This window comes from Phalacrocorax carbo, chromosome 1 (assembly GCF_963921805.1).
Source record: "Phalacrocorax carbo chromosome 1, bPhaCar2.1, whole genome shotgun sequence".
NCBI classification, from domain to species: Eukaryota; Metazoa; Chordata; class Aves; order Suliformes; family Phalacrocoracidae; genus Phalacrocorax; species Phalacrocorax carbo.
In genome coordinates this window covers 121,549,651-121,570,384 of record NC_087513.1, presented here as the reverse complement: position 1 = coordinate 121,570,384, position 20,734 = coordinate 121,549,651, and the positions used below count along the sequence as shown (strand labels likewise).

Here is a 20,734-nt window from a genome sequence, read left to right as displayed (position 1 = left end):
AGTACACTCAAACTAGGTGTTTTAGAAAGAACAATTTTATATCCAGAACTCTAAAAATTCACCTATAAAGTTAAGCCACAAGCACTTAGAGTCAGGAAGCTTTTAGCCACAAATAACTAATTCCATGTGCATCCCTGTTCACTGAGTGTCTGTTATTACAACAGCACCTAAAATATCAAGAGTAGTTCTCAAACTAAGACGTTCCATCAGGAAATGTGTCAGTGAGAGATGTGTATTGGCTGCTGCCAGTATGTTCCGATTCAACCATAATTCCACAGGAATTATCATCCTATGGGTTTATCTTCCTTTAAACCTAATGTAAATTTAAGTCTGCCCTCCCAAACTGATGGCTGATTTGTGGCGTATCAGCAATACGCAGAGAGGCTGAAGTAACGTTGGCTGTAAGACTCAAAACAGAGAACCCCCCGCCCTTGCTGCTGGCTGGCAGTGGAAACAGCATCGAGCACTGCAGGTCTTGCACAACGCTGGAGTTTCTAGTTCATCCTGGACAGAGCAATGGGCATTCCCAGGGTGACCCGGAACGAAAACCAAATAAAACACTAACGTGGCAATCTTTTTTAACAACTGTCACTGTAGCGTTTGTTTGCAGCATGGCAGTGACAGCTTTGCAGTGTCACAAACATTCAGGTTGGCGCAGGGGTCCCAGCTGGGCTGAGTTGCCTGTCAGCAAACAAGCCAAACACAGCCACCGATGTGGAGCCAGAAACAAAACTGCCAGTGAATGTGAACCACCACTTTCAAACAGCCGACTAGCGTTCCAACACCCCTAATCAACACAGGTCTATCAGAACTTTTATCTTCTATGTTTTCAGGTGTGGTCATGCATCATAACAAATCACGTGTAGAGTTATTTACTATTTATGCAGTCGTAAACCTAACGTCTTTTGTAACGTATTTTGAAACACAACTCAACAACAGAGCCCCTGGTTCCCTGGCAGGCTCCACAAAGACCCGTGCCACGTTGTCCCCTTCCTCCCAGAGGCCGAGCAGGGCCGTGGGACCGGTTCCCAGCGCCTCGCAGGGCCAAAAAGACGCTGCTTTCCCCCTGCCACCAGAAAAAGCGGTGCCCAGCTCCGGCTCCCCAGCCCCCCCGCAGCAGCGCCCAGAGCCGGCGGTGAGGGGCGCCCCGCCTGACGGGCCACAGGCAACGTCCCCGCGGGGGGCGACGGCTTTGCGGGGGTCGGGGGCCCTGCGGGGTGGCCCCGGCGAGGCTTTGGAAAGGGCGCGGTGGGGATGGGCGAGTGCCTGAGACCACCCCCCGCCCCAGGAGGGGTCCGGACTCTCTCGGACCGCAGCGCCCGGCGTGTGGGACCGGGACCGGGACCGGGACCGGGACCGGGACCGGGACCGGCCCCGGCCCCGGCCCAGAGGAGGGCTTTGCCGGCGGTCCGGCTGCCCGCCGCACGGCACCCCCGGTTGCAGGGCCGGCCGCGCACCGGCTCCGGGTCCGCACGGAAGACGGAAATCCCCGGCGGGAGGAGGCGTGGGAGGGAAAGGGCGATAGCCTAAACTGGGCTGCCGTCGGCTCGGCTCAGCACGGCTCGGCTCAGCACGGCCCGGCTCGGGCAGCCACCCGCCTCCCGCACCGCTGCGATGGAGCTGCGAGGGTGAGTGACGGCCCGGGGCAGGGGGAGCTGCTGCCCCTCACGCGTGTCGCTGGGGCGCGGGGGGGGGGGGGGGATGGGACACACACAAGCCGGCTGCTTGCGGGGAGGCTGGCGGGCTGCTTGCTCGGGGGCACGCAGGGAGACGCGCATCCCTCTCCGGAAAAACAAACAAACAAACAAACAAATCCGAGTTCCGTTGCAATGCAGCGGGCAGGAGAAGTTCTGGCGAGGGGGGCTTCTAAAACGGCGAGAGGGGCGAGGCGGTGCGTGGGGTCCCCTCCCGGAGCCGGGACAACGGGTCGCGGCGTTACACGCGGGTTTTGCAAGGCTGCCTCCGCGGCCGGGGCGCACCTGGCGTAGCGGGTCAGCCCACGCAGGGGCCCCACCCGCCTCTAGTGTGTGACCTGCCCCGTCGAAGACCTCAGGCAATGAATTGGCATTTTAAGGAGCCTTTTGGCCCGAATGTGAATGATGGGAGAAGGCAAGCGGGCCCACCGGTCTTTATTGCCCGGATTAGTATTGACTTATAGTAGACGTTAGAAAAGCTTCACAGATAACCTATTTAGGGCACCTGCTGGTGCAAGAAGAGGGATGTCGCTACAAGGTTAGGAGATAAAGCAAATCTTACCAGCGGAGCGAAAGCCCCAGAGTTATTATTGCAAGCATTAGGACGTCTTTTGTCCGGCTAACCTGCCCCAGAAAAGCAACAGCCTGTGATTCCAAAATAAATAGTGGGTGAAAAAGTTGAGACCCTAGTAGGAAGAATAATCTCACCAAACAGGAATGTATGAAACAGGAAGCGCAACTTTCTCCCGTTTCACATGATGTTTTAGAAAATGTATAAAGGAGAAGGTGTAGGAAAGAATTGAAAAAGCGGGGGAAAATGAAAATCTCCTATAACAAATAAAGGAGAGAGACAACCTAACTAATGCAGTTACACCTGCACTTAGTGGGGCTCACTGCCAGTTTGATGGGCACAGGAGCTGAGCATATGTACGGGTCAAAAGGGAGGTTTCTCTGCAGACAAGAGCATTTCTCCCTTTTTCCAACAGCAGCTTGGCATTAATGCTGTTCCAGAGAACATGGTGGGCTCCCACTGCCCCCACAGAGCTGCAACTTCCTCCAAGTAAGAGCGTGAACATCTCTAGATCTGTCCAATCTTAGTGTGACGACATCATTTATTAAAATAAGAAATCAAGATGTGTTCTGTATACACATGTTAGAGAATCAGTTCTGTTTGACTAGCTAAATGTTTGTTGGCATCAGCAAATACCTGCCATGGGAAATTCCCTGAAGAGTCCCATAAAGATCAGTCGATTGTTATTCTCCGTTTATTTCAAATGACTGACTATATCCACAGTTTCTCACTTGGGCGGGGAACAATAAAACACAGCCACAGGATTAAGAATGATTAAGAACTATATTAAGGTGAGCTTGTCAAGACAGACCTCTACAAACCTGGCAGTGATGGCTCCTACACAGTTTACAGCAGAAATACAATACAAGGCAATGTACAAAAGCCACCAAAAGTCACTGCCAGAGATGGAGCAGAGCAGAGCTGCCTCCCTGGAGTGATTAGGTGCCGCTTACTTGGGAGACTTACTTTAGGGCCGATTGCGGATTTACTAAAATAAGCATTAGAGAAGAAAAGTTCCACACTGGGCATCCACATAAACTTTAGAAACCTCATCTATGAAACCATTTCAAAGGCCAAAGAAAAGGAAAAGAAGGTGTTTTCTTCATACAAAAGTAATGCAATGCACACTGATTCTTCCCTAAACTTTCCCTGTCCCATTCTCTGGATAGGGGGCTTCAAGTGGAGGTAGATTTTGTGTCAGGAATGTCCTCTGCTTTCTCTGTGGAAGCCAAATATCACACAGAATCACAGAATCACAGGCTGGAAGGGACCTCAGGGATCATCTAGTCCAACCTTTCTAGGAAGAGCGCAGTCTAGACAAGATAGCCCAGCACCCTGTCCAGACAACTCTTGAAAGTGTCCAATGTGGCCGAGTCACCACTTCCCTGGGGAGATTATTCCAGTGGTTGACTGTCCTCACTGTAGGAAAACTTTCCTCTTGTGTCCAATGTTTGGGAAGATCATAATTTTCTTGGGTGTAGGTGCAAATTAGAGACAGAGCAGGGTTGGTTTGGAGGGAAGAAGGCGAGCAGTCTGGGTGGGAGACCCTGGAGCTCACTCCTGGGTGGACATGGTCTGCTGGGGGCAACTCGCCCCATTGCCCCAGCCCTTGGCTCAGTGCCTGACCTGGCTGAGGGTTGAGAAGAACTGGGGAGAGGAACCAACTGCACTCAGGTAGTGTGGTCTCACAGTCCTGCTTGCTTGCAAAAGCAATCTGGGGAAACGGGATAAGCAGGTGCTCGCGCCCCTCTGCCCATTGGCTCAGCTTTGCAACCTTATTGCAACAGGAGCAAATCAAGGTGGGCAACTGCAGTCACGCAGCTCCCATTCTAAAACCTTTCTTTCCAGTGTCTTCCTTTTCTTTCCCACAGCGGCCTGGAGGAAGGAGACCACAATGTATAACTAGGCACAGTGGTGAAAGGCTATGGAAAGGTTAAAGTCACTCTTAGGAAAGTGCTGCACATTTATCTTTCTTAAAGCCCTATGGGGTGAGAGTTAAATCTCCTGGACTTTGTAGACAGGTTAAACTGGCTTTGCCTATAGCACCCAGCAGGTGTAACTCCCTTGGGAAACTCCTGCATAGGTTTACCCCTCCAGAGTAATCAAACATGCCGAATTCTTCCCAGCAAAACCTTTGCACAGCTCCCTGCTATCAGCACATTTCCTGTTTATACATTTTTACTGAGCACACAAAATGGTCGGCAACGTGGTCAGCTGCTTGTCATCCTTTAACTAGATAAAACGGTAACTTATTGAGTTTCAGCAAAACAGTGGGATGCAGGGCTTTGACCCAGATTTAGGCCTCTGCAGCCATGCTCCTTCCAAGTGATCCAGATATCCTCCCAGGCCTATTTGTCCAGTAAGTCTATATGGTTCATTTTTCACAAGACAGGCACAACACCAGCTTCATGCCTTCTGCTCTGATTCCAATATTAGTGCGTTTTACTGCTATTCATGGCCTTGGCCACCCACCCACAGAGACATGTCGCTTGAACAGAAGTTTTGCAGCTGTCAAAAATGCAAATACTTAATGGGACATTAGGTAGCAGCAGTACCTAATTTACTTACTTCTGCTACTATACTGAAAAAATCAATATTAGGTTTTACTGCTTATATAAAAAACAGAGATGCTAAAGTCTATCATGTAACACTCCTGTTTGCTTTTTTTGTTTTAGCTATAGGTATCTGGTACTGCTCCTTCATATCCTGAGAGCTGGTAAGTTCAGAACACTTCAGGTAAAAATAAAGCTGCCCTCCCTTAATGTGTTTAACCAAATCCACAGAGTATGTGTAATATGTACAATATAAACACCTGCACTATTCAGCAAGAATGCCTCAGTGTGGCTTGCATCAGGGAAAGAAGAAGAAAAATCAGTTTCTGTCAGTCTCAGTATGGAGAATAGCAAAGGACCTTATGGATGCTCTTGCTTAGATTGCTCCGCTTGCTTTACAGACATCCCTGCGTATTTATCTCTGCCAACAAAAGGCCGTAGAAGTGGGGTAATAAGGGCTGATGATAAAAAGATCTAACATACCTGCCTAAAGTCCATACTCATATTATGACTAGAATTATACATCACTGTATCAAGTATCCAACATTAATAAGTCTTTTACTACAATTCTAAAAATCCCTTTCAAAACAAAGGTATGGTTAAGGGACATCACTTGGTGATATTTAAATGTTTTCGGAGTTCTCTCTCCTCTGTTCTTGGTTAATCACTGAGAAGGATCACAAGAAAGTCATCAAGGAAAGTCCCTGGCCCCAAAATCAGGCCAAACTACCAGATTCAGTTTCACTAGATGCCAGCTGGCCCGTTCCTAAATAACACCAGTGATGGAGGTGCCCCGTCTTCCCAGGCAATGTGTTCCAGAGTGTCACTTCTCCTGCTGCTACAAGGGGTTTCCCAAAGTCTGAGCTGCAGCATCCTTCTTGTGGTTCAAGCTCGTTACTTCTTGTCTCCCCCAGCAGAGAACAAGGGCCTAGAGAACATACTACCTTCCTCCCTGCAAGTGCTATGTTTGCTTCAGTGGTATTTTTAAGGCAGGGTGCCCAACTCAGACATGTAGATGAGCTACTTCTGAGTCCAGTGCACCAACACAAAGACATGTCCCCCTTTAATGTTGCCACCTCCCTCCCACCGCACCATGCACTGCTTCTCTATTTCCAGACCCTCACTCCTGTCATCTTTCTTTCCCTAATTCACCCACCTGCATAATTCCTTTGCCCAGCTGTAATCTCTCCCATCGAACCCCATGTCTGACCCTGCACCACCCCTCAGTCCAACATTTACAATGTACACGCTGCTTTGATCTCAGCAACCAGGTGCACCAGAGAGGTTTTGACTGCTGGGGTGGAGGAGAGGTGATGCATCCTTCCCAGCAGGGACCTGAGGTCAGACCCACCTTGGCCCTTTTGGAGTAGCTGACCTGCAGCTTCTGCATCGCTCGTCAGCCAGCTCACACCTTCTCATTACTCACCAGGAGGAGAGGTTGACTTTCTCATATCCAGAGGCCAGGAAAAGTTGAGAGGGTGACACCAACAGTAGCAATAAAATGTGATTATTATGACATGCCCACTTTGAGAAACACTGGTTTTACTCCCCTTTTTAATGTTTTGGGTCTCAAAAAAAAGGTAGCACTCTCTTTCTTATCAGTGTTTCCACTACGTGTGATTTACCTGGTGTTATTTGGCATTTTTCCTATTTTAAAAAAAAAAAAGTTATCATTAAAGCATTAGGACTTTAATATGTGTCTGCAGTCAGTCCCAGGCAGTGGGCAAGGTGAAACATGCAGGTATCCATGGAGCTGGGAATGCTTAGGCCGGTCAGTCCTCAGAGAAAGAAATAAGCAAAAGGCTTTATACTGTAAAAGGTCCTTTTGGAAAAAGTACAGACAAACAGACACAGAGAGAATTAGCCACTGGCACGTCGGGAGGTAGGAATGACTGTGAAGTGAGCACATTCAGCTGCCTGTTATAAATATAGTGGAGTCCATATGTGGTAGAATATACTTGAAAAGAATGACACTTTTCCCACATAACTTCCCTTTTTTCTCTCTCTCTTTTAATCCTGTAGTTATTGCACTGGAGGAGAAGATCATCGTCAGTAAACTTGGAGACAACGCTACACTGAGTTGCATTTATCGAGGAACAGAATTGCACTTAAAAAGTCTACGGGTATATTGGCAAATAGCAGATGATCAAGAAGACTGCTCAGTTGTCCATGCACTGATCTCTGGTCAAGACAACGAAAGTGAACAGTGTATTCACTTTAAAAACAGAACTCAGTTATTCTGGGATAGATTGGAAAATGGCGATTTTTCTCTGCTACTACTAAACGTCAGCCAGAGTGATAAACATAGGTACAAATGTGTAGTACTGCAGAAAACTGAATATACCAAAGTGATTCACCAGGCAGCAGTGGTTCTCAGTTTAGCAGGTAAGAACTTGTATCACTTGCACATATCTGCCCAAATTCTCATTCCAGCTTTTCAAATTCATCCCATTTCAATATTCCATTTAAGCATACCCTTAACTTTGACACTTACTTCAGCCCTTTGCTGAAATGAAGTCTGATTAATTTAAATGTTACAGATAGGGAATCTAAAACTGGGAGAATACCCATAACAGCCTCTTTATCCAGTGTGGGTTTTTTTTCATCTTGGGTTTCATTAACATAAGGGCTTTTGCACAGGGCTAGGTGACAGCAGCTTAAGGAGTTGCTTTCTTCCTTTGGGTTTGGCTTCAGCCTTCTGCCCTTCCAGCAATCCTCGCAGCTCTCTGGCTTACATAACAAACCTGCAGGTGTTTCCCTTTCAAGTCATGAGCGTCGTGTGAAACCTAGAACTTGTGTTTCAGAGCCCACGTTAAACTTTTGTCTCTTCAATACATTTCAACATGTTGATGACTATTTCTTTTTCTCTTGCTTTCCAGCTAGTTATAGCCAACCAATACTCAGTGGACCAATAAGAAACAGTGACAGTGCTGGAGAGGAGGTGACTTTCAGCTGCAAGTCCAGCAATGGATACCCAGAGCCCAATGTTTATTGGATAAATAAAACAGACAACAGCCACCTGCATCCATCAGAGCTAGAGATCACTCCCCACACCAATGGCACTTACAGCGTTTTTAGCACACTGAAGGTTAAAGCCACTTCCAACATGCAAATAGAGTGCTCCATAGAAAATAAAGTACTGCAGGAAAATCTGTCAGCCAACTGTAAGTCCCTTCATGATACTTCATGTTTTCTAGATAGCAAATATATCAACCAGTGTGTCTCTGTCTGTAGATACACACTAACAAGGGGTATGCATTAATTCAGTAGCTCCCAAAAGTGCTGAGAAGAGCACAGTTTTTGCTTCAAGCTAGCTATGCTTAGCCATGGGCTTTATGTTTACTTCAGAATTCTTCCGCACCAAAGTGAACGCCCCATCAAGCATGTTATGACAACGGCACTGAGAAGCTCTTGTGTCCGAGGCAGTCACTGGGCTTTACCCTTTGCTTCCTCGGGTGCATGATGACTTGGGGGGTAAAGTAGTGTGTTTGTATGGTAGCATACCCTTGCTATCATCCTAGATGAAAGGAAAACTAAGTAACCTTGTCATTAGTTTCCTAACGGCACTCTGTCATATTGAATTCTGGGGGAAAAGACCTTCATCATCTCATTTTTTTTGTTGGTTTCTAAAAGCACTACCACACTTGAAAGAGTAAGAGATGTGATTTGAAACCTTCAGTTTGCAGCAATCAGTGGAAATTCATCAGTAACTTCAGGGAAACCAGTTTTCACCTGCTTTTCTGAATACCATCAGATTTACATTACAGATTCTGTGTAGATTTATTTTCAGCTGAGTCTAGATACAAGCTCAAACATACAGTCTCTCCAGGCTGGTAGAAAAGAAGAAAAAAAGGGAAAAAGAGGGGGGCATGCATTATGATAACAGGGAGGAATAAACTAGTGCTATATTATTAGACGGTGTAAGCCAGAGATGTGCCTTGCTCAGGAGGAATACCACCAGAATCACAGTGATATGGATAGCACAAATATTTAGTCCTTCAGAATCTTTTTGTGTATGTAAAATGTGGTCAAATATTTGTCTGGTATGAAACGTGAAAATTTACACCCTATGACATCCTTTCTCTATTTTGTTCCAGACACGCAGCAGAAGCAAAGCAATCATTCTAGCACAGAAAGTCAGAAAGACCTGGGAAAAAATGGGCGAGGTGCTCAAGCCGCTGGCGTCGTTTCTATTGTCATTCTGATAGGTCTTCTAGTTGTTTTAACCTGCTGGCTGTGGAGACGGAGGTCCTCTAGGCTAGTGTCCCACACAGGTAATGAGGCCCTTCATTTGCATGACTCAGTCTGAAGAATTCTTTTTCACTTGCCAAAATATTTAACATCATCCAGCGCGTTGCTGGAAGGTAGGAGTAAATTCTCTGCACACAACAGCAGGAAATCATGCTGTTATCAAAATCCTGGGGTTCTCTGTGGAGGACATATAGTTCCCCAGAACATGTTATTCTTTATGGTTTTCTGCTAAGGCATCTGAGCCTCACAGGAATTAACTGCTGGATATGAGGGTAACTCAGACTTTGTGCCTGTTCAGGCCATAGTTTCTGAACTGTGATCTCTGCAGGCTGTTTCTGGACAAATGGAGGGACGCTCCCCCATGGAACAGGACTGGGGTCAGTAGCTGTCTCTGCTTAACACAATCCAAAGCAGAAATCAGAGGATAAATCAATCCTGAGAGCTTTAGAATCACTGGCTGGGTAATTAAGGGTTCAAGACCCCAATGGGATCAAGCAGTGAGACAAGCTTAAGAAAGCATGTCTCACTGTCACTCCACGTAATACACCCGTACCCTTGTATTGCTGAATTTGCCCTTGTGTGGGACTCTTCGATGCTTGGCAAAACAGAACAAAAGGTAGCTCTAAAAGACATCTTGTGAACCAGACTCAGTCTGCTGATGTATCTGAGTGCTTCTATAAGCCGCTTTGCAGGTATATAAGAGCTAATATCTAAGAAAAGGGAGCAGGGGCAATCACACTTTTCACGGACAAAGGCAAACCACGTTTCCAGACCCTGACCTTTTCTTTGTGGCTAGCAAGCTCAGGTGCTTGGGGAAAGACCAGGAGAAAGCGGAGTAGTGACCTTGCCCAGCATCTGCAGCAGCTGTGCTAGGAATCATGTCCTTCCTTCAGAAACAACCCAAGAGGGGTGCAGGACTCTGTCCCAAAACGTGCAGCAGGGCTGTTGCTTCAAGCCCAAAATCTATCTTTGCTGAAAAGGTGACCTAGTCTGTAAGCAAATAGAGGATGGACTGCATTTTGCTGTCCAAAGAGCATTTAGCATGCTGAACCCTCAACTTCGGTGGGTGCTGCTTAATATTAATCCTGTTTGGCTAAAGACTATAATTATCTATCCTACTTGTTTAAAACAGTGTATTTGTTTCAACAGATGTCCTGTCAAATGAAGACAAAGGAGAACTCAACTGTAAGTGTTTAAAATACGTTACTATATTTGTCTCAAGAGTAACTTAACTTCATAGCTTCAGTACTCAAGTTCAGTACAAAGCCTTTGGATTAGACTTGCTGGATGTTACAAACTCAAGTATGTAAAGTGGTAGCCCTACTTCTTTCAGCCCTTTCCTTGAGCTCTGTAATCGTTGCCAAAGGCAGCTTGACAGTCTCAGTTCCCAGAAGTTCCTTGAACAGTTCAGGCCAAAGGACATGACAAATCAACAGGGGACACAGGGCATGCAGGCTGAAGCCACCCTCCCCTCCTGTTCTACAACTGTGCTGCAGGTACTGTTGCCATCAAGATGGGTGGATTATGCTATAAGCCAGGCAAAACCGAACTTGGAAATGCTTTTGGGAAATGTTTTAAATGCTGATTTTTCAAGTCTGGACAACACTGACTATTTATCACTTCATATCATGTCAGTGCCCATCACCAAATGGTTGTTCTCCACTTTATTAGGCACCATATCCTAAAAGGCCTTTTGCTGGGCTACAGAAACATCATAAGCCTCATGTCTATGAACCTGAATGTATATACACCCAACTTAAAAAGTACCAAGCACTCTTCTCTCCTAGAGAAAAAAAAAAGGCAGTTTAGGCTTTGAACATGTTCATATTTTTATAAGCAAGATGCAATATTGCAGGCCAGCAGGTTTACAAATTCATTTATCATTTATAGTGGGGAAAAATAAAAACAGAAAAAAAATCCAAGACAAACTTGGAAAAACAAACTCAGCACAGGGGACTTCCAAGAGTACAGAGAGGATGAAATACCTGCCTATTTTATATCTCATTTGGTAGTTTCTACTGAAGCAAATGACTGTTGCCTGGTTGTCTCTACAGAACAGGCAGAAAATACTGTGTTTCCACCAAAACTGTAATAGTGAAAGCACAGTTTGCCCTAGCAGATGCTGTATATGTACCCTATCCATAATATCAAGCAGAAGCGAAATAACCCTGAAGTTAAAAAACTTTTTCTAGAACTCCGTTGGTCATACAAACTGGGTTAAGGGTCAGTTATTTTCCAGACCCATCATGCAACCCCAGCTTGATTCACAACATTTGTGTTTGGTAAACATCAAACAGGCATTACACTGTTTCCTGTAGAGCATAATGTAGAAAGGAGAATGGATTTTCTCCTTAAGATAAAGAGACATTTTCTCTTTCCATTCGTGTGAACTGCAGTAACATAATCAGCTCACTTAAGGTCAACATTTTCTTCTCCAGACTTACTTATACCAGGCCCTATTTTATTAGATCCCTGGACTTAGACCATAAGTAGAAAAACCTCTGTGACATAAATATGGGTAAATATTTATCTTATATTGAAGGGTGTTGTAGCATGATTTGTTCATTAACAACAAAACAAAGACACTTGCCTTCCTGAAACTATCTTTTCCTTGGCATGTCTCTGCACCATTTGTGGAAGAGGAGGTGGGACAGCAGCTTTGGTGGTTCGCTGCTATCCAAAACTGTCCCATTTCTGTTCTCTGCCAACAGAGCCACGCAAGGCGTAGAAGTCAGTATCTTTTGGGCATCCCAGTTTGAGGGCAACTTGGACTGATACTAGAGAAATGAGAATAATCTAAGGAATGTGATCTCTGAGGAAAGACTGGTTATGTTTGTTTGGACTGGAGACAGCAAGGCTGATTAAGTGCACAATACCAACCCTCTTCAGAGGGCCCTTAAAGAGAGTGGGACAAGTTAACCCAGCAGACACAGCAGTTGAGGCACAACAGGCTTAAACACAGGAGATTAAAGCTACATGTTATGTAAAAAGGCCTAAGTGTAACAGTAGTTGAGCACCAAGGCAGAGAGTTTGTGTCAAGTCTCCATCAGTCCAGGTTTGTTACTGTTCTGTTTTATTCTTAAAAAAAAAGAAATCAGTATCTGTCAAGAATTATTTAGAAATAGCTGGTACTACCTTGGGGCAAAAAGATGGGCTCTTAGCGAAATTCTAGCTTAATTCAATGATTATTTGAGATCTTCAAATGAGTAAGGTCCTGTGGAGGTCACACCCCCAGGGACACTCTGCCATGGCATTTTGCTTTTCAGTACTGATATAAATATGTTTCTGCTTCTATAGGTTTCACTTTATAAAGAAGGTCAGATCGTTTCACAAAGGGTGGGAACCCTAAATACTGCAGAAACAAAAACAGCCTACTGAGTTTAGCTTTGCTGTTACAAAGAAAAAAGTTTTGGAAACTATGGGAAGGGCAAGTTGCGAAGAAGAGTAACTTCATCCCCGTTGGGTCAGTCTCTCTAGACACCCGTTACAGTCAGTGGGGCAGGACAGTCCACTGAGGAGAAATTCAGAGCTCTGGAGGGATCCCTTCGCTCCCTGTAGAGGAGCCTCTGGAAGCTGGTTTCCCTTTGCCACCAAAGTCTTGTGTGCCTTGTTCTCTGAAGTAGCTTAAAAACAAACCAAAGGTGACACTGACATCGCTTCACAAGGGAGGGGAATGTTAGCAGGAGAACAGTTTTTTGCATTTGCAGAAGGAGAGGTACTTTTGGTCTGTGGCACAAGGGCAGAGGGCCCCCAGTGCCTCAGGTATTGAGGCAGGGCTTCACCCCAGCTGGTTCTCTCTCAGCAGCATGAATACATCTTTTCCATAGCTTTGCAGCTTGTTCCACTGGTTACATAGGAAAAACAACTCCTAGGTCGTGATGGTTTCTGGGGATTTTTTTCTATTTTTTTTCTAAAAATAAATTGTTTTGTTTTTACAGCACCTGTCTAAATGGCAAGTCTGCCAACAATTTGGGCAGCTGCAGATGCGTCAAGAGAAGCATCACCCACCTCAGTGGCAGCATTGCTTGTAACACAAGAGACAGATTTCTGCAGTGTGCCAGGGGAGACGGCAAAAAAAAGCTTCTCCAGCACAACAGACAGCAAAATCTGCTGGATTTCTGCTCCAGCCACTGGCTGTATCCACACAACAGTTGTGTCACCACACCAGCTAACCACTTTGGACAGTCCTCTGTGATTGTCAGACCTTTCGAGCTCCTGCACTGGGGGAAGCAGTAAGCCTGGGACTTAGCTACTCTGTGCCAGAGCGCTGAAAGCTGGTGAATGCCCAGTCTCTCGTCATCACCATCGAGAACTTTGTTAGTAGCAGAAGCCACCGTGTTTCAGGAGCATGGGAAGTTCTTGCTGCTTCTCTTTACCCCAACAATGACTACTGAATGTGAAGAATGGCAGCTAAAAAAATAAAAAAACAACCAAAACCAAAACAACCCACACACAAAAGAAAACTGAAGGACTCTTTGCAAAGTGAAATTTGTGACCTTTTCCACTTTTCTCTCTCTACAGTGCATCTTTTCATTGTTTGGTTTCACCAGCTGCATGTTATTGTGTACAGAATGAGGTAGAACATTTTGACCCAATCCTCCAAAAATGAAAGTTGCTACAACAGGGTTAAGTGCTGAATGCGCTAATGTAAGAGAACATGCATTCTTTAAATGCACTTGATATCAACGTTTTGTTTTTTACCGAATATTCCACCAAAAAAGGGGACTTCCACTCTTGACAGAAGCCAGTGCCTATGAACAGGCTGTGGAAATCTGACCGATTACAAATAGTGCTCTGTGCTATGCTAATGTCAGGTTACCTGGACTTACCCTTTTCAAGATGGAACAAAAACTGTGGTTAAGCTCTGCTTGATTCAGCTGGTCCTTTATTTAAGCCCCCCCCTCATCTTCCAGGGAGGATTTTAAACTGAACCTCTCCTTGTGACCCATCCCTCCACCCCCCCACCCCCCCCAAAAAAAAGTACAGACACAGAAAGTGATATATCACTGTGTTGACCATGAATGTCCAGAAAGCCAGGAACTGCAGATTCCTTGTGCCAGTGCCTGTGTCCCACTGGTTCAGCCCTGAGTCAGCCAAGAGCAACTGGTTGAAAATGGCAAGGCAGTAAACTTTGCTGATGATACAAGGTTTTGAAGGAAGAAAAGTCTATATTAGCTCTCTTGCCTTGGTGGGGTAGTTTTCTCCATCATGTCATTGGGGGGAGTGGAGATGATGATTTTAAAGTGAGCCCTGGAAACACCTGGCTTCTCCTGCACCAGTTGCTAGACTAAAAGTCTACTGGTTTTGTGATTAAGTCTCAGCCTTGTTTGTCCTAGCTCTGCACAGGGGGGGCATTCCAGTGAATAAGACACTGATTTTTCATATCAAGATCAGTTTTCAAATCCCAGCCAGGTGAAAATCAATTTTGTTGTCCTGTTCTTCCATCACACAGAATCCAGAACCATTTGGCAATAGCACAATTAGCTTTTGTTGAAGCAATACCCCCAGGGAGGCTCAGAATTGGGTAGCTCTGCACCAACGCTGCGCCAGTATCTTGTGGGAAGGCTGCACAGGCTCAGCCTCCATGGCATTTAAAAGAAGGGGCAGTTTAGATCTCACTTGATGCAATCTAGGCTTACTCACCAATTTGAACAGGATAGGGAAATTGGGAATTTTTTTTTTCCCAGGAAAAGAAAAAGCCAAGCTGCAACTAAATAATTAATCTGCTGTCTCCTGTTTAGATTGTAACTTTACAATTGTGGGTTTTTAAAAGACATTTTATCTATTAATATAAAAAAAGTTAATTGCATATTTGCTAATCTTGAATGTTGTCGATAAAAAATACTGGTTTATTTATTAATTTCACTTCTGTGCTCTGTTGCCTTCCAATCTACAACTGCAGCATACCCTATCAGGTAGGATGTTTAGCTCATAGCATTTTTCAGTAAGATTACTGAGGTGCCGTAAGTTACTTAAATGTCAGCCTTTCCTTGCCTTCTCTCATGTCCATTAATTTAGGTGTTAGATATTTTCTGAGTCCATATCTAGTCTTCAGTGAACCATAAAGGGGATTCACTAGATGAAAGCATGCAAGCTTGCAGACACCTTAAAAATGTGAACATCTGTGTGATGTGAAGGGTAACCATTTCCTAGTGGTTCAGTAAGAAATCCTGCAGACATTTCCTCGCTATCACATGAAGTTGTTTTGTGCAGCCTCTCTGGTGCTGCTGTAACTGACAGAAGCCTCTTCTAAAAACAGTTTTCCACCTTTATATTCTGCAACTGCAAGAAGCTATAACAGTTTAGAGATGTAAGTGGTGACCTAGCAGTCGCTTTACAATATGTTGTTAACCTAATTTAGACTGGTTGGATTTCCTTACTTCTGAGCTACTTCACGCTGTGTACTGAATACATCTAAATGCAACAGCCTACTCTTGCAAAATCTATACATTCAGTGGGGGTTTCCAGCTCTTTTTGGAGGCAAGTAAACCCTACATGGTAGTTGTTTGTTAGTATTCCAAGGGCTTGCAAATTTTGTAATAACAGAGTTTTTGTCATCACTTACCACGTTTATATTTTAAATAAAATCCATTCATTCTTCTGGATGTTTGACTACATCTATCAGCACATAGAGACAAGTTACTCCAAACCACTGCCCCAACCAAAGTGGCAGCGTTACTTTCAACCACATCCCTCAGGGAATGTGAGCGCTCCTTTCCAAAGCCCTCACATGAGAAGAGACTGATGCAACACAGAGGGTTGACAAGATTTGCTCTATTTTGGCTTGCACAACAAAATACCTCGAACAAATTCAATGAAATCCACACAGTAGCCTGAAAGCAGCACTAAGCCTAGGCTGATACATCCTTTTCTCACCCAACTTAACAACGCCTAGCAAAGCAAAGGTACAACACACCCTCCTGCTTCCAGAACTGAAACCGGCTCATTGCACTGTTCCAGGTCAGTGTTGCGCTTAGGCACCAGCATCCCTGTGTCTCCCTTTGTTAAAGATAGCTGCTTGCATGAGCTGCATGTCCCAGGCAACTTAAACACATGCACAGGAAAGCACCACTTGATGCAGCTTTGTGGGAAGTCTCTGAGAAAGGGACTCACTTTCACAGAAAAGCGAAAGGCTTTCGTTGTGGCATGGCTGGTAAACCACAGATGGAAAGCCCCGAGAGACAACATGTGTTGCTACTTAGTGGTCTGAATCCATCTGTCCTGTAGTCAAATTCATTATTTAAATCTTTTCACCTGTGAGAGCTGAAAGATCTCTTGCTCAAAAATGCATTCCCTTTTCCACTTCAACAACCCTGACTCCAAACACTTTTCTCAATAGTCCCTTGTGCTACATCAAAGAAACTTTATTAGTTATTTTCCAAACTGCAAAGTGAATTCATATTTGTAACAAATATACACAAAAGTTCACATTACCCCTTGAGGGTAATATCTCTAACCTCTCCTTTCCAGGGCAAGAGAGAGAAACTGCTTCTAAAGAATAATGAAGTAATGCTCAACCCCGCAGGGACAGGACACACACACACCCACACCCACCCCACCCCCCCACACACACACACCCACACACACCCCCAGAAGTTTCTTAGGCTCTGAGAACTCTTCCTCTCAATGTGTGATGTGGCATTAGGAACTTCACCAGATTCATTGGGTGATACAGGATGGAATAATTGTAAACTGGTCCCACATGTTCTTTGAGGTGATCTCCTCTGTATCTGGCATCCCAGGGAATTACAGGCCACAGACCAGTAGCCTCTGTCTCATTCATCTTTCAAGACACACTTATGCAGCAACATGTCAATTTGTACAATTATCTTCTGACACAAGAAAAATGCTTCCAACACTTCATGCGTTATCAGCACCACTAATAAGCATAAGTAGTGTATGTGAACAAATGCCCCATGCTGCAAACACAAGTCCTTAGGAACTACTCATGACCATATCATTAATCTCAAACTCAAGTACTCTGTTAGGAAAGAGCCTATCTCCCATTCTGCTCTGGCACAGAAAATTGCTGTGCAGAGAGATGCTCTTGTATCAAGAGGCTTATGCCGACCTTACAACTTGCCCAAAATAGGTCCCAAGGGTTTAGTAATAAAACACTAATTTGTTTTCCTGTGATTTCAAGAAGTGCTGCTTGAGACCATTTTATAATTGGAAAACTTGGACACAGAAGTCACATGCTCAGGGTCACGCAAGGCTGTAACTGACCTGGTGTTTGAACTCACGTTTCCAGCATGCAGAGACCTTCTTCTCTCCTTTCACTTGCTGGACTGTAAAGCCTACTTCTTTGCTGCATTCACCCCAGTAGACGTCATAAGTCAACAGAAGCCACTCACTATTTTTTAATAGGATTGCATTTAAATCCGCCAGACTACACTTTCATCTGTTGCACAAAAAAAAAAGTCTGCCCTTAAAAAAAATGGGAAGGGGAGAAAGATGACAAAATGTCTTTCAGTTGAGATGGGAAAACTTTTAAGAATGTGTCAGTAAGAAGCAACACTAATGCAGCCATAATGTGGTCAGGGGGTGCATCCTAACATTTCCTCCTTAATTTCTTCCACCAGGAGACCTATGCTATCACATGTCATCCCTCTTACTAGCCAGTGTGAGTAGTTTTGATACAAAATTAGGTTTCCTTACAAAAACTTCTTTTCCACAGCATCATGCTGGACTAGAGGCAATTCTATTCCTTTCAATTAATCTCTTTATCAGTCAGACTTACCATTATTATTTACCTAACTTCTAAAATGCGTCACTACTACCGTCATGGTAACTACTAACTAAAAAGTTAAGTAAAGGAAAAAATAAGGGTTTTTTTTTTTAGTAAAAAACCTTACTTTTAAACTTTCCTTTTAAAGTAAAAAATAAGTAAGAAAATTAAGTAAAGGTTAAGTAAAGGTAACTAAAACGAGGTCAAGAGGTAAAGGTATAAAACGTCTGAAATACTGCCAAAGCACTGTAGCTGCTTCTATTACACAAGGCAAACATGAAGCATCTTTATCACCTTATTGGAAATCTTATTAGCCAGCTCAGATCAGTTTGATAAACTGCCAGTGACATTAAACTGTGTGTCAGCAAAGTGCCAGAAGTCCTATCATAAATCTGTTTTTATGATACAGTAAAATAAGCCATTTCTTATTTTACTGTATATATGCTCATATTTCCATATCTGTCTGGCACTACCTGCAGCACAGAGAGTTGCTCTCTTATTTAAGATATATGTTATTGAATTCTCATATCAGAATCATGAGAAGAATACAGCCCTGTGTTGGTTCCTGATCTACTGAACCAGGCAATAGAGCTGGCCAGATATCAAATGTCTTCCCAGGGAAATTCATTGACTGTTTCTACGCAGGGTGAGGCAGCGAGCCAGCACCCCATGAAGGTCTCCTAGACTGCTGGCATCGGCTCATGCAAGAAGTGTGCCCAGGAACTGAGGGACTGGAGAAGCAGAAGAAGTGGCTATGGAGACAGGTGAGCCTCCAGGGATCCCCAGCCAGGGTGAATTATCATGCTAGGTCTCTGTTCAGCAGGCGGGCACCCCATCAGGAGTCCTGGCACACCAGGGCACAGTCCAGCTCTAAGGAATAAGTGCCTTTGTGCAGGAAAAAGCAAAACAATAAAGAAAAACAACCCCAAACTCTACACATCTGTTCTGTTTAACTTCAGATTATTTTGCTTATTTAAAGTTGAAATTTTCATTACTACCATGAGGCAGACAGCTGCCTGTCCAGGTATTTCTCATGGAACAGTTTGATCCAGCTGAGAGTAGGAACAAGAAAGATAAAAGGAAAAAAGAAATCTTTTAATCCGCTCCAGCCCAGTGACACTTCATCCATCCTCTGGCTATGAAACTCTGTGTGGGAACATTTTATTATTTTTCTTTTTTTTTTTTTTTTAAAAAGTAGCTCTTAAGAAGAACTCCAATTAACAAGCATATGCTCTGGCTGGCTGGAATTATCAACCACAAAACCCACCAGGCATGTACACAGTGAGCCAGTATCTTTTGTTAGCATTTCTGGCAATGAGGTGAACACTGATGGGCTTCATACAATGTGTCTTAGCTTCACTTTTGAGCAACTCCTATTGCATCACAACATATCTGGATAGAAGACTTTCTAAACAAACAAACAAAGTCAAATAAACAGTTCCTTAGAAACAGAAAACCTGGCAAAAGAAAAATTTGTCATCTGCCAATTCCTGTGGCTGCATTTACTGCATCAGTATGCCTTTAAGTCTTGGGAAACAGTAGTAGGCATGCAAGTCAATTACCGCTGCTGGTAGGAACTAGTTTTTGCATTAAAACTGGTTTTAATGTCCCCAGGTCACAGGTGCTCAGGCTTGAGCGCCCCACAGGAGTGTGGGATCCCAGGCACAGAGGTGTGCCCCTGCCTGCACACTTTTTCAGAAGCCTTTTGGGTGGGGTTGGAGGGCAGGGGAGGAAAGGAGTTCTGTTTTGTTTTAGTCTCTAGGCAATGCTGCTCCAGACAGCTAGAAGGAAACCATTCAACTTCTGCACACAGGCAGAAGCCAGGTAGGAAGTTTGGTTTGAAGCTGGAAATAGACCCTAACGCCATCCTGTGAAGGTCTGGCTTTACAGCCCAGCACTCTTACACATTGCTCACTACATATTTTGCAACGATTGCTATAATCTTAATCATTGCACACCCAGATACTGGGATGGGATAGAACACTCAGCCTGGAGATAAATAGTTATATACCATATCTCTGCCAGCTAGAAACTCCATGCAAGCAGTCAGTGTAATCGCACAGAGGTGAGCGCAACAGCAGCATACCAAAGCATATTTGAACCCAGATCAAGTACAATGGAGCAGCATGCCAAACACAGGGCAGGTCTTGCAAGAAAATGAGTGAGAAAGCATGTGGATCCTGCAAAGAACACCTGTCCTTGTTTGAGCGGCAGGGCTGCCACAGACTGAATGCAAGCACGATCACACTACCACATTTTTTCAGACTATTTACTTTTCTGGGAGGAAAGATTGCTATCCTATCTCCTCCCCCACCCCAAAGCTGGTGTCACTGTTTACTGCCAAGACAGCACGTACCTGTTTTGCCTTCTTGAGATGCTGCTCCCTGCAGGTTGGCAGAACACCAGCAACTTAATTACACAGGAAGTTATTAGAGCCTGCCTGAACTTTCACACTAGAAAAATTGTGCTTCCTCCCATGAAACTTAGCTAAAAATCAATACTTTGTTTCTAGGTGAAGGCCAGGGAGTGATCTGGAGGGTTACCTCTATATGCTTCCCCAGTAACGAAGCCTCTTGCTCGCTCTGCTGACGTACTCACAGAGAGAGGTATTGGGCTATACAGGCCTTTGGACACAGCATAGCAGCTGTGGCTGAACTAAACAATTTTCCTGCTATTAGACCAATTTCTGATAGGTCAGGGGTAAAAGACCACAGGTAGCATCTGCAAAATGGGCACAAATTGCTACTAGTATTTACAGAGGACAACCTTCCAGAAGCAAAAATCCCTCTCAAAAAAAAAACCAACAAACCAAACAAAAGTACTAACAAAAGCCAGCAGGAGTGGCTGGAGCTGCAGTACTATATTCAGCAAAGCTCAGATTTCATCAAGATCAGAAACAGGAGTTCCTTTGCCCCTGGGACTGGAGCACCCTGCAGAG

At 44.6% G+C, this 20,734-nt stretch overlaps 1 protein-coding gene and 1 long non-coding RNA gene across 2 annotated transcripts in view; one reads left to right on the top strand and one right to left on the bottom strand.

The window, feature by feature from the left end:
* The window catches only part of LOC135317119 (uncharacterized), a 185,933-nt gene extending 165,630 nt beyond the window's left edge, over positions 1 to 20,303 (bottom strand). Inside the window, exon 1 of the long non-coding RNA XR_010376236.1 lies at positions 20,153 to 20,303. This is a non-coding gene — a long non-coding RNA (uncharacterized LOC135317119). The remainder of the gene's footprint in view (positions 1 to 20,152) is intronic.
* On the top strand, positions 1,083 to 15,673 carry ICOSLG (inducible T cell costimulator ligand). The gene is made up of 7 exons (XM_064472758.1): positions 1,083 to 1,628; positions 4,941 to 4,981; positions 6,840 to 7,202; positions 7,697 to 7,981; positions 8,915 to 9,091; positions 10,218 to 10,253; positions 13,007 to 15,673. The coding sequence occupies exons 1-7, from the start codon at positions 1,615 to 1,617 to the stop codon at positions 13,015 to 13,017; spliced, it is 927 nt and encodes a 308-aa protein (XP_064328828.1). The 5' UTR covers positions 1,083 to 1,614; the 3' UTR covers positions 13,018 to 15,673.
* Positions 20,304 to 20,734: the final 431 nt, after the last annotated feature.